General features: G+C 43.1%; 1 protein-coding gene across 2 annotated transcripts in view; it reads right to left on the bottom strand.

Annotated features, from left to right (window-relative positions):
- Positions 1–14,308, bottom strand: part of cntnap5b (contactin associated protein family member 5b) — a 134,412-nt gene that overhangs the window by 68,972 nt on the left and 51,132 nt on the right. For both annotated transcript variants that reach the window (XM_037534625.1, XM_037534626.1), the window contains 3 exons: positions 7,794–7,997; positions 5,473–5,657; positions 4,412–4,555 (listed from right to left, as the gene is read on the bottom strand). In XM_037534625.1, the coding sequence (XP_037390522.1) occupies positions 4,412–4,555; positions 5,473–5,657; positions 7,794–7,997 (533 nt within the window). The remainder of the gene's footprint in view (positions 1–4,411; positions 4,556–5,472; positions 5,658–7,793; positions 7,998–14,308) is intronic.

The following is a 14,308-nucleotide window of genomic DNA, read 5'->3' as shown; positions in this document are numbered from 1 at the left end:
TCAGAGCCAGAATTACTCTTTTAGTACTTTTACTTTATACTTAAGTACATTTGAAGGGAAATACTTTAGTACTTTTACTCCACTGGAGGTCTAAAGGGAGGAACTTCTACTTTTACTGGAGGAATATTTTACCTTGAGTATCTACTTTAACTCAAGTACATGGCTTGTGTACTTCGTCCACCTCTGGTCTTTGGCCAGAAAAGTGCTGGCAGAGACAGTCAGCCACCAGCACCAGCAATGCTACGAGACAATTAAGCCTACTAGCCATTTACAAAAGTAACATATTATGCGCCAAACTAGTGGCACTTATTTATTATTCATTGTATTATGATGATTTGTTGACTGTAAAAATGCCTGTGGTGTGTCCTATTCCCTCTCAATTATCCTCACATACATCAAAGTATTCTGCCATTTATGGCAATCTTTTTTCTCCATGTCATCCAGCTCTGCGGAAAACTCACAGAGCTTTTGTAAACAGAGTAATTAGGCAAATCTCTGCAGGAGCTCGGCAACCACTGCACTGATCAATATTCAGCCACAGAGCTCACTGTAAAGCACCCTACAGTTCACATCTAATCCCAGATGGGCCAGGAGTGCAGGAGGACGCGCTGCACAACATCTTCAAAACACGTATGATATGAATGAATAACCGACTCTAAATGTAGGTATTGTGATATAAACCGAGTCCGTTCTACAGTTTCTCATTAGGCTGAATGAATAACCGACTCTAAATGTAGGTATTGTGATATAAACCGAGTCCGTTCTACAGTTTCTCATTAGACTGAATGAATAACCGGCTCTAAATGTAGGTATTGTGATATAAACCGAGTCCGTTCTACAGTTTCTCATTAGACTGAATGAATAACCGACTCTAAATGTAGGTATTGTGATATAAACTGAGTCCGTTCTACAGTTTCTCATTAGACTGAATGAATAACCGACTCTAAATGTAGGTATTGTGATATAAACCGAGTCTGTTCTACAGTTTCTCGTTAGGCTGAATGAATAACCGACTCTAAATGTAGGTATTGTGATATAAACCGAGTCTGTTCTACAGTTTCTCATTAGGCTGAATGAATAACCGACTCTAAATGTAGGTATTGTGATATAAACCGAGTCCGTTCTACAGTTTCTCATTAGGCTGAATGAATAACCGGCTCTAAATGTAAGTATTGTGATATAAACCGAGTCCGTTCTACAGTTTCTCATTAGGCTGAATGAATAACCGGCTCTAAATGTAGGTATTGTGATATAAACCGAGTCCGTTCTACAGTTTCTCATTAGGCTGAATGAATAACCGGCTCTAAATGTAGGTATTGTGATATAAACCGAGTCCGTTCTACAGTTTCTCATTAGACTGAATGAATAACCGACTCTAAATGTAGGTATTGTGATATAAACCGAGTCCGTTCTACAGTTTCTCATTAGACTGAATGAATAACCGACTCTAAATGTAGGTATTGTGATATAAACCGAGTCCGTTCTACAGTTTCTCATTAGACTGAATGAATAACCGACTCTAAATGTAGGTATTGTGATATAAACCGAGTCCGTTCTACAGTTTCTCATTAGACTGAATGAATAACCGACTCTGAATGTTGGTATTGTGATATAAACCGAGTCCGTTCTACAGTTTCTCATTAGACTGAATGAATAACCGACTCTAAATGTAGGTATTGTGATATAAACCGAGTCCGTTCTACAGTTTCTCATTAGACTGAACGAATAACCGACTCTAAATGTAGGTATTGTGATATAAACCGAGTCTGTTCTACAGTTTCTCATTAGACTGAATGAATAACCGGCTCTAAATGTAGGTATTGTGATATAAACCGAGTCTGTTCTACAGTTTCTCATTAGGCTGAATGAATAACCGGCTCTAAATGTAGGTATTGTGATATAAACCGAGTCCGTTCTACAGGTTCTCATTAGGCTGAATGAATAACCGACTCTAAATGTAGGTATTGTGATATAAACCGAGTCCGTTCTACAGTTTCTCATTAGGCTGAATGAATAACCGACTCTAAATGTAGGTATTGTGATATAAACCGAGTCCGTTCTACAGTTTCTCATTAGACTGAATGAATAACCGACTCTAAATGTAGGTATTGTGATATAAACCGAGTCTGTTCTACAGGTTCTCATTAGGCTGAATGAATAACCGACTCTAAATGTAGGTATTGTGATATAAACCGAGTCTGTTCTACAGGTTCTCATTAGGCTGAATGAATAACCGACTCTAAATGTAGGTATTGTGATATAAACCGAGTCCATTCTACAGTTTCTCATTAGGCTGAATGAATAACCGACTCTAAATGTAGGTATTGTGATATAAACCGAGTCCGTTCTACAGTTTCTCATTAGACTGAATGAATAACCGACTCTAAATGTAGGTATTGTGATATAAACCGAGTCCGTTCTACAGTTTCTCATTAGACTGAATGAATAACCGACTCTAAATGTAGGTATTGTGATATAAACCGAGTCCGTTCTACAGTTTCTCATTAGGCTGAATGAATAACCGGCTCTAAATGTAGGTATTGTGATATAAACCGAGTCCGTTCTACAGTTTCTCATTAGACTGAATGAATAACCGGCTCTAAATGTAGGTATTGTGATATAAACCGAGTCCGTTCTACAGTTTCTCATTAGGCTGAATGAATAACCGGCTCTAAATGTAGGTATTGTGATATAAACCGAGTCTGTTCTACAGTTTCTCATTAGACTGAATGAATAACCGACTCTAAATGTAGGTATTGTGATATAAACCGAGTCCGTTCTACAGTTTCTCATTAGGCTGAATGAATAACTGACTCTAAATGTAGGTATTGTGATATAAACCGAGTCCGTTCTACAGTTTCTCATTAGACTGAATGAATAACCGACTCTAAATGTAGGTATTGTGATATAAACCGAGTCTGTTCTACAGTTTCTCATTAGGTTGAATGGGCTTGTCAAACCTTACAACACTAATTGCAAAAGGCGTATTTGTGGGCGGAGCCTGGACTAATTTGTTCTGCCTGTATTACATGTGACTGGACTGAAAGAGTCAATTTATCTTTCACAGCAATGTTGGTGTTTAAACCCTGTGGCTAACGCTCTGTCCAGCACTTTGAGTAACCTGGCAGTGTAATCCAGATACTGGCTGGTGGCTAAACCTCAGTGCCAAACCTCATGCGCCTCAGAGTAAACACACAAAGTCTTCTGCCTCACTCCCAGACTGGGATGCCAAACAGAGAGACTTACAAGCACTGGAAATCGTCGACACAAAATGTGGCTATAAGTAAAAAATAATACTAAGTAATTGTAACATTGTGTAATAATACTCTGTTATCACAAATTAACATGTAGATGTAGTAGTGCGCAGCGTACAGGCTGACTCTGAAGAATTGGTATGCTAACAAATAAATGCAAGCAATGCAAATAATGCTAATGTAACCCATTTAGCTGAATATCTAAGTCAGGGATGGTTCAGTCACATTTCCAATGAAAATGAAAACACAGCAGACCCTCTATCACCTCCCGCTCCAAATGAACTAGTCCACTTTGTTTTCAAAGCAGTGGGCATTGAGGAGCAGCAGGTCTTTTGGTGTTAGCATTATCCTAGCATGGACACCATATCACTTCTGTTTCCTCTGCTGAAAAGCAGCCTAACTCGGTCTGCTGCATCAGACAATGCCACAGTCTTGAAACATGCCATGGAACAGCTGGTACTGAAGCATGAATGATATTTTAATATTTCCCAAGTTTTAGCAGCGTCTAAACATTGAATTGGTGAGCGTACCAAACTTAAGAAACTGGAAGGTTGAAATTGGCTACTTTTGCTAATTTTCTGCTCGAGCTTAAATGGTGCAGCAGTTACATTAAGGGGCCAGAATGTAGCTGCTGCTTCATTTTAGGCGGATCTGGAAATTCTAACTAAAAGCTGGCGAATAGGAAATCAACTTCAATGGAAATCACTTAGAAATCATTTACTCACTCATTCACATTGAGCAGGCTGATGATTCTCCTCAAGGAGACACTATTAGCACATAGATAGCTTTGGCTGTCTCATTAGAATGGTGCTTCACATCATAGACACTGTGTGTCCATGTTATTTCTGTCTTTTATTTAGCTCACATAGAACATGTGTGGTTTAATGTACCCAAACAGTCAGAAATCATTGTAACACATTCAGGTTAAAGAAAAGATCATATGTAAATGTGTTTATGATGACATCACGGAAATCAAGGATTCAAAATGGGCTTCATTTGGTCTTGGGGGTGAACGGGATGTTTAGAAACTTTAGCACATATTCATACTACTTCAGTCTATTATATTATGGAAAGGCATGGGAATTTCAAATGATACTGTGATAAATTGTCCCAGTGGTTTTTCACAATGCTATAAGAGTAGCATATAGGACACTCACCACACTGTAAATTTGGGGTTTCTTGCGCTTGGCCAGGTCAATGATGTTCACCCCATTGTAGTAGAGGTTCTCCATACATCCGTGGAAGTTCTTCCGCAGAAACGTTCCTGGTTTTCCAGGCAAAGGGATTCCTCCAAAGCTGAGCTTTGTGAAACCAAGAGAGCAAAGAGCTGGAAGTTATTTTAGAGTTTGTTTTATGCATTAAATCCCAGTTGGGAATTGCGTTATGGGAAAGTACTTTTCTGTGGAAACTTTTTGAAAATCTGCAAACAAAAACAAAATCTAGGCTTTTATACAAATATGCATTATAGAGCTTTTTAAATGAAACAGTAGAAGCCGTATCGCCCCCTACGCTTCCTGTAGTGTATTACAGTCTGTCAGAGTGACTGTGTGGATCATATGAACATTATAGAGCTTTTTAAATGAAACAGTAGAAGCCGTATCGCCCCCTACGCTTCCTGTAGTGTATTACAGTCTGTCAGAGCGACTGTGTGGATCATATGAACATTATAGAGCTTTTTAAATGAAACAGTAGAAGCCGTATCGCCCCCTACGCTTCCTGTAGTGTATTACAGTCTGTCAGAGCGACTGTGTGGATCATATGAACATTATAGAGCTTTTTAAATGAAACAGTAGAAGCCGTATCGCCCCCTACGCTTCCTGTAGAGTATTACAGTCTGTCAGAGCGACTGTGTGGATCATATGAACATTATAGAGCTTTTTAAATGAAACAGTAGAAGCCGTATCGCCCCCTACGCTTCCTGTAGTGTATTACAGTCTGTCAGAGTAACTGTGTGGATCATATGAACATTATAGAGCTTTTTAAATGAAACAGTAGAAGCCGTATCGCCCCCTACGCTTCCTGTAGTGTATTACAGTCTGTCAGAGTGACTGTGTGGATCATATGAACATTATAGAGCTTTTTAAATGAAACAGTAGAAGCCGTATCGCCCCCTACGCTTCCTGTAGTGTATTACAGTCTGTCAGAGTGATTGTGTGGATCATATGAATATTATTCAGCATTATACCTGCTGAATTGTTATCCTGACAAACACGCTCACCTCATAATCAACCTCTAGTGAGTCCCCCAGCCCTCCTGTCCGAATGTGCCGGGTCAGTCTGTCCACTGTGAAGTTGATCTGTTTGTTAAAGCGCTCGATCAGGACAGAGTGCCAGTGCTGGTCATCCAGCAGACTGCCCAGAGACACGGACACATGACCACTGCTCGGGTGCATTTTTGCATCATCTACAGGCAGAGAGAGAGAGGGAGAGAGAGAGAGAGAGAGAGAGATGCAGAGAGAGAGAGAGAGAGAAAGAGGGAGGGAGAGAGAGAGAGAGAGAGGGAGAGAGAGAGAGAGAAACAGCACACTGAAAGCTTTATGAAGAGAAGAATGAAACAGGGAAATGTGTCCCCTTTTTTTTCTCTTTTTAATATCTTTTTTTCTTTTATCTTTTTTCTCTTTCTTTCTTTTCTTTAATCTTTTTTTACTTACGTACCGACTTTTCTCCGGCTTTCTTTTTCCATCTTTCTTACCGCTCATTGTTCACTCCAATTTAGTAGGACTGACCTCTACATGGCGCTGGGTATGTGTCCATTCTCTCATTTACAGCCCATAATAATCCCTTTAAGGGGTTCTGATTAGACTCTGGTGTGTGTGTATCACTCATTATCTTCTCCAAGAGCAAAAATAAACTGAGTGCACGAGTCAAAATGAGGAGTAAAGTGTTCTCTCTTTCTTTTCAATCACTTTACTGCAACCGAAGACGGACTTTCCAGAGACTCCATTCATGCCGAGTTTAGTTTAACACGACTGCAATGTGCAGTTCCAGTCATAAGACCCACCTGACTGAGCAGACCAGCATCTTACCAGACCTCACAACCCCCATAGGAGATCAACTGGGCTCAGATCTGGTGACTGTGAAGGTCATAGCATATCATTTACATCATCTTCCAGCTCATCAACCCCTCACAATGTACTGCAACCCCTATAGCATAACAGAGCCACAGGACCCCTTCACTGGAGGCATCAAGCCTTCAGGCCTGTGCTGTTCTCTTGGTGTACGCTGCACATGCACTCTCCCACTTGAGTTTTACACCACTGACCTCTCAGACGGTCACTGGTCTTTGTAATTGGTTCTATGTGGTGCAGCCTTGCTATAATCTCCCCAGATGTGGAAGAAATCTTCTTGCTGACAGTCTGATCACATCCTGTGTCACCATGGGAACAGCTGACTGAACGTGCACTTTCAGCCTTCATTACTGATGTCTTTCCCACAGATCTATATGTAGAGGTCACTTTAGACCTGCTGAGCAGCTCTTGCCACCTGTGCCCCAATACGGAACCCTCTTTCAAAGGCTCTTGGATCTTCTCTTCTTGCTGTTGACCCAAAATCGAGGTCAATTCAGTCTGAGGGTGTTTTCACTCTACAGCTTTTTTCCAGACTTGCTCTGCGAGTTTTGTACATTTGGTCAAGTGTGAAAACTGTTCTTGAGCCCAGCAGCGGTCCAGAGAACCAGTCTCTGGTTTTCCTGAAATTGGTGGCCTTGGGTTCGTTCCAGCAACCTCTGAAAGCTCACCGGCAACGCATGTGTTTGCGTGATTGGTTGACTTTGTAATGTGATGGCTTCAACTTATCGCATCACTTCCCTTTTCAGGTTTCATAACAGCAGGAACAGGATTGTTGTGGACAGAAAGTGCCACTTGAGTGTTTGTATCCAAGAACAGTAATACGAAGCACCAGGCTCCCGAGTGGCTCAAGCATCTAAGTTTTGGCTCTATCCGTGATTGCGAGCTCAATCGATCCCTGGCGATGCTACAGACATCCGTGCCTGGGAGTCCAAGAGAGCACAATTGGCCTCGCTCTCTATGGGTGGGAAGGATGGCCCCCCTCACCCCCCATCACTCAGCGTGATGCCAGGCAGTTGACGGTTTCCTCTGAGTGCATTCGGCTGTCTAATGATGTTGCGTGAGTGGCAGTTCGAAACAGGCTTCTCAAAGGAAGCCTGGGCTAGCCTTCACCCTCCTGGCGGTGGTGGTGTTGATCATTGGGGGAGTCCTAACTAGTGGGTGGAATTGGATATGACTACATTTGGAAAAAATCTAAGCAAACCAGCCCCAAACCAGCCCAGAATCAGTCCTGGGTGTGCACATAAGTATCGTGGAAAATGCCACTAATACTTGCTGCAGAGAAAGGTGGCTTGTTAAATGCTTAACTGTATCATGTCTGAAAGCATCTGAACTCGTGTCATATCTCCACTCAGTCCTTCAGTCAAGCTGTTCTGTATGTATTCTGACTACAAGCACAGGTGCAGTTTGAGTTCCTCCACAATGAAAACCTTACTTTTTAACCCAAACGCAGCTTCATTCAGAGTGAGACTCACCCAGGTTGATGTGTAGAGCCAGGCTGCCCTGGTGAAGCTCCAGCGTGATATAATCCCCCCGCTGACCCTCGCCGTGGACCAGAACCCCATCCGCCCGCTGACTCTTAAACTGCAGCGAGATGACATCCTTCACCGTGCTCATAGACTTCTGATTAAACCGGTACAGCAGAGAACTCCGGCCGTCAAAGTCCGCCACGTCCGACTCTGAGGGAAAACACAACCATCGCAAAGTTTCAACAGCATTTCCTCTGAAATGAAAGGTTTGAGTTTGTGCTGCAGTAACAGCCTCGACTCTTCTGGAAGGGCTTTACACTAGATGTTGGAACATTGCTCTGAGGATCTGATTGAGCTTCACTGAGGTCAGGTACTGACGTTGGATGGTCAGTTCTGGATCTAAAGGTATTGGATGGAGCTCCATCACTCCAGAGAACACTGTTCCTCTGCTCAGTGCTGGGGGGCTTTCAACCCCTCTAGCCCATGCTTGGTATTGGGCATGGAGACCTTAGGATCATGCTGCTCCAGACCACCCCATTCTATTGGTCAGGGCTTTTCTATAGATGCTATACAAGCAATGGGTGGACGATAAAGTATCTGAACTCATTAGAAAGAGTGTCTGGATACTTCTGGACATGCAGTGCAGTGTTTATATATTGTAGATTTGTTTTAAATGTAATAAAAAGGACTGCATGCTATAGTAGAGCTTCAGTGGATGATGTGGGTGTGGTTCTCTCATGGTCAGCTATGAGGTCAAGCCACTAGAAACCGTTATCAACAGTTTCCATCGATTTGCTCTCGTAAGTGGGCACAACAGCTAACATATCACTGCAGCTGTGCAGGCTACCTGGATATGGTATATTGTTGCACATTTCAATGTCCAATCAAAATAAGTCAGCATAAGGAGTCCACTATCACTAGCTAGCGAACGCTTAACTTTCCCTGGTCCACAAAGTCCAAGAAAACCTTGTATCTTCAAAATAGTAACTTTACAGGAGAAGGAAAAAACATACTTCACTTTCAATGTAAGTCAATGGAACCAGAATTTTTCCCATGTCATTTTGGGTCATTTCTTTTAGGCCCCTCATCATAAAATTTACAAACAATGTAAAAAGTAACAAACACTTTCAAATTGTCAAAAACTGAAAATGAAAGCCAAAAATGGAGATACAAGGTTTTCTTCCGACAGCAACGATATATACGAACTGACCAGCTAAAATTGCTTGTTTATTTGATGCCACACAAAACCAACACATTTGCATATATCCAGCTATTAAGCCTACAGCAGTTAAGCTCCGCCCATTCATGTTGAAGATGGACATGCTTAGATGCTGCGACAGGCACGTCCGTTTGCCCTGCAGACCAGATCAGAACAAGCTCTATGCAGGTTAGTTAGCAGCGAGGAAGCGAAACCGATGTGGCTCACATTCATATTCATGTGTTTTATAGTTTACTACACAAACAGAAAGAATACAAGATCAGATTAAATATTAGAAATACACGCTCTGCTTTTTAGGTTTCTACTGAAAGCAGAAAAATAAGAGACATATGAAGGACGACCTGTAGGGCAGGGGTCACCTGGCGCTCAGCCTGTGTCTGTCCATCTCTGTCAGTGAGAGAGAGACAGAGTCCCAGTCAGAGAGCGAGAGACATAGACTAACACGCTCTGACTCACATGACCCTGCACCAATCTGTCTGCTTGATACAGAGATAGAGAGAGAGAGAGAGAGAGAGAGAGAGAGAGAGATTGAGAGATAGTGAAAACGATTGAGGGAGACAAAGAGAGACAGAGAGAGAATATGGGAGAGATTAAAATGAAGAAACAGATAGAGAAAGAGTGAGAGGGGGAGAGAGAGATGAAGAGTGAGAGATAGTGAGAACGATTGAGGGAGACAAAGAGAGAAGGAAAGAGAGACAGAGAGAGAACAAGGGAGAGATTAAAATGAAGAAACAGATGGAAAAAAGAGAGGGGGATAGAGAGATGGAGAGTGAAAGAGAGTAAGAGGAAAGAGAGATACAGAAAAGACAGAGAGATAGAGTGATAGAGTGAGTAAGAGAGAGTGAATGATAGAGAGAGAGAGAGAGAGAGAGAGAGAGAGTGTAAGGGACTATAAAGGACTGCTGAGTGTGGAGGGGATTGTTGGTAAGAGTGTGTGAAGGGGACGGTGGGCTACAGAGGACATCTGTGTGTGTGTGTGTGTGTGTGTATGTGTGTGTGTGTGTGTGTGTGTGTGTGTGTGTGTGTGTGGGTAGAGCCATTAGATGATGACCTGCACCTGTATTCACGTTACAAAAATAGACAGCTAAGCACAGCGTCCACTCTGCAGCAGAAAAAAAGACCATCCAGCTTTCAGACGCTGTAAAAAATAGAGCCACACAGAAAAGAAGAAACGCCTTTATGGTGAGATTTCATTACCAAAACCTCCAACATTCACGCGTCATACAGGTATTTCTGATCATGTCAGACTTTGTCAGACAGTGTTCTCAGTTTTTCCACGTCAAATATGGCAAATCAGTGCAGCAGGTACAGGACAACAGCAGGTACAGGACAACAGCAGGAACAGGACAACAGTAGAAACAGGACAACAGCAGAAACAGGACAACAGCAGGACAGGACAACAGCAGAAACAGGACAACAGCAGAAACAGGACAACAGCAGGACAGGACAACAGCAGAAACAGGACAACAGCAGGTACAGGACAACAGCAGAAACAGGACAACAGCAGAAAAAGGACAACAGCAGAAACAGGATAACAGCAGAAACAGGATAACAGCAGGACAGGACAACAGCAGAAACAGGACAACAGCAGGTACAGGACAACAGCAGGAACAGGACAACAGCAGGACAGGACAACAGCAGAACAGGATAACAGCAGGAACAGGACAACAGCAGGTACAGGACAACAGCAGGACAGGACAACAGCAGAACAGGATAACAGCAGGACAGGACAACAGCAGGACAGGACAACAGCAGAAAAAGGACAACAGCAGAAACAGGATAACAGCAGAAACAGGATAACAGCAGGACAGGACAACAGCAGAAACAGTACAACAGCAGAAACAGGACAACAGCAGGACAGGACAACAGCAGAAACAGGACAACAGCAGGACAGGACAGCAGCAGAAACAGGACAACAGCAGGACAGGACAACAGCAGAAAAAGGACAACAGCAGAAAAAGGACAACAGCAGAAACAGGACAACAGCAGGAACAGGACAACAGCAGGACAGGACAACAGCAGAAACAGGACAACAGCAGGAACAGGACAACAGCAGGACAGGACAACAGCAGAACAGGATAACAGCAGGACAGGACAACAGCAGGACAGGACAACAGCAGAAAAAGGACAACAGCAGAAACAGGATAACAGCAGAAACAGGATAACAGCAGGACAGGACAACAGCAGAAACAGGACAACAGCAGGACAGGACAACAGCAGAAACAGGACAACAGCAGGACAGGACAACAGCAGAAACAGGACAACAGCAGGACAGGACAATAGCAGAAACAGGACAACAGCAGGACAGGACAACAGCAGAAACAGGACAACAGCAGGACAGCAGAAACAGGACAACCGGAAGAACAGGACAACAGCAGAAATAGGGCAACAGGAAGAACAGGACAACAGCAGGACAGGACAACAGCAGAAACAGGACAACAGGAAGAACAGGACAACAGCAGAAACAGGACAACAGGAAGAACAGGACAACAGCAGGACAGGACAACAGCAGAAACAGGACAACAGGAAGAACAGAACAACAGCAGGATACAACTACAGGAAGAACAGGACAACAGGAGGATAGAACTGTAGAAAGAACAGGACAACAGGATGATAGAACTGTAGGAAGAACAGGACAACAATAATATAACAACAGCAGAAAGAGGACAACAGAAGGAACAGAACAACAGCAGGATAGAACTGTAGGAAGAACAGGACAACAGCAGGATAGAACTGTAGGAAGAACAGGTCAACAACAAGAACAGAACAACAGCAGAAACAGGATTACAGGACTTCAGCAGAAACAGGATTATAGGACTTCGGCAGAAACAGGATTACTGGACTTCAGCAGAAACAGGATTACAGGACTACATCAGAAAGAGGATTACAGGACTTCAGCAGAAACAGGATTACTGGACTTCAGCAGAAACAGGATTACTGGACTTCAGCAGAAACAGGATTACAGGACTTCAGCAGAAACAGGATTATAGGACTTCAGCAGAAACAGGATTACTGGACTTCAGCAGAAACAGGATTACTGGACTTCAGCAGAAACAGGATTATAGGACTTCAGCAGAAACAGGATTCCTGGACTACAGCAGAAACAGGATTACTGGACTTCAGCAGAAACAGGATTACTGGACTTCAGCAGAAACAGGATTACAGGACTTCAGCAGAAACAGGATTATAGGACTTCAGCAGAAACAGGATTACTGGACTTCAGCAGAAACAGGATTACTGGACTTTAGCAGAAACAGGATTACAGGACTACATCAGAAAGAGGATTACAGGACTTCAGCAGAAACAGGATTACTGGACTTCAGAAGACACAGGATTACATGACTTCAGCAGAGACAGGATTACAGGATTTCATCAGAAAGAGGATTACAAGACTACAGCAGAAACAGGATTACAGGACTACAGCAGAAACAGGATTACAGGACTTCAGCAGAGACAGGATTACACAATTTCATCAGAAAGAGGATTACAAGACTACAGCAGAAACAGGATTACAGGACTACAGCAGAAAGAGGATTACAGGACTTCAGCAGAAAGAGGATTACAAGACTTCAGCAGAAGCAGGATTACAGGACTTCAGCAAAAGCAGGATTACAGGACAACATCAGAAATAGGATTACAGGACTACAGCAGAAACAGGATTACAGGACTACAGCAGAAACAGGATTACAGGACCTCAGCAGAAAGAGAATTACATGACTACAGCAGAAACAGGATTACAGAACTACAGCAGAAATAGGATTACAGGACTCCAGCAGAAAGAGAATTACAGGACCTCAGCAGAAACAGGATTACAGGACTACAGCAGACACAGGATTACAGGACTATAGCACAAACAGGATTACAGAACTACAGCAGAAACAGGATTACAAGACTACAGCAGAAAGAGGATTACAGGACTTCAGTAGAAACAGGATTACAGGACTTCAGCAGAAACAGGATTACAGGACTTCAGTAGAAACAGGATTACAGGACTTCAGTAGAAACAGGATTACAGGACTTCAGCAGAAACAGGATTACAGGACTACAGCAGGACTACACTCTTAAAAATAAAGACACCATAAAGGTTATTTGTGGTATGCCATAGAAGAACCAGTGGATGGGCCTTTGAAGAACTGCTCTTGTAAATGAGCTGCGAGAGTGTCACCTTTCATAAAACAACACAGACGCTCGTCTGCCTGCCGCTCTCTCCGGCTCCCTCCTCAGCACATGACGGGAAGCGCGTTGGCCGAAGGTATTTATGGGCACTCCACATTATGCCTAATTTAATTCAGAAGGCTTTCATGGTGCCATGGCTGCGGAGCGAAAGGACAGTCTGTCACTTCCAGTATTCTCTGCTCCAGACCTGTCCTCCAAATTCAATCAGTGCTTTCAGAAGCCTCTCTCATTCAAACGCTAGCCATTTTAACACCAGTACACACACAAACAAACAGGCACACAAGCACTGCGGCGAGGCTGGCCTTGACAGGCTCACTGAAAATAGAATTCAGTCAGGCCATGTCAGCCTCTGATAAATGTTCTTAGTGGCATAAATAGGGCGGCACTATTGTCACGTATTAAACCCTGCAAGGTGACAAGCACGGCTCGGAAAGATTCCTAGCTTGCAGTTTGTCAACACTCACAATAGGCCCTAATTTGCAATAAAGAGGAAGACAGTTTTAAAGCTAGGAGTTACAGCAGGATAAAGAAGGTGGGGAAAGGCAGCAGATCGTGAAAAAGGTTTGAGCGTATCTGTTCATCGAACTGCAGCCACCACAAGCCAGACAAAGGGGCAACCTCCACTGCTGTTGCCTTACCTTCCTACGACCTTGCTCTATCCTTCCATCACTATCTCTCTAGGCTTTTGCCATCACCAACTAGGGGTATAAAAACAAACCCGGTTATTGCTTTGTCTCATGATATACACTGTTAGAAATGAAGGTTCTATGCAGGCACATATTTTGTTCATCAAGGTACAAACAGTGTAAATGTTCCCTCAAAGGTTCTACAGTGGTTCTAAGGTCTGATTGTGGAGCTCAAATCAGTTCCTCCAGGTGAAAAGTTGGTATTTGTTCCTTTTCTTAACCAAATGTTTTAAAACAGAGCAGTAGAGTAAAAGCCTGGAGGCGAGGCGGGGTGTGTGGAGTCAGTCCAGCTTAGAACAGAACATTTCAGTGGATTATGGTTCAGTTAGGTTCCCTGTCTAAAGGCACTGAGATGGAGCTTTGAGGGTCCCACCCCAGTGACAGGAGGGGCACTGACCCAGAGACAGGTTCAGAATCCTTTATTAGGTTAGAGTCTTTCT

This window comes from Pygocentrus nattereri, chromosome 25 (genome assembly GCF_015220715.1).
Source record: "Pygocentrus nattereri isolate fPygNat1 chromosome 25, fPygNat1.pri, whole genome shotgun sequence".
Taxonomy (NCBI): domain Eukaryota; kingdom Metazoa; phylum Chordata; class Actinopteri; order Characiformes; family Serrasalmidae; genus Pygocentrus; species Pygocentrus nattereri.
This window is presented reverse-complemented; position numbering and strand designations above follow the sequence as displayed.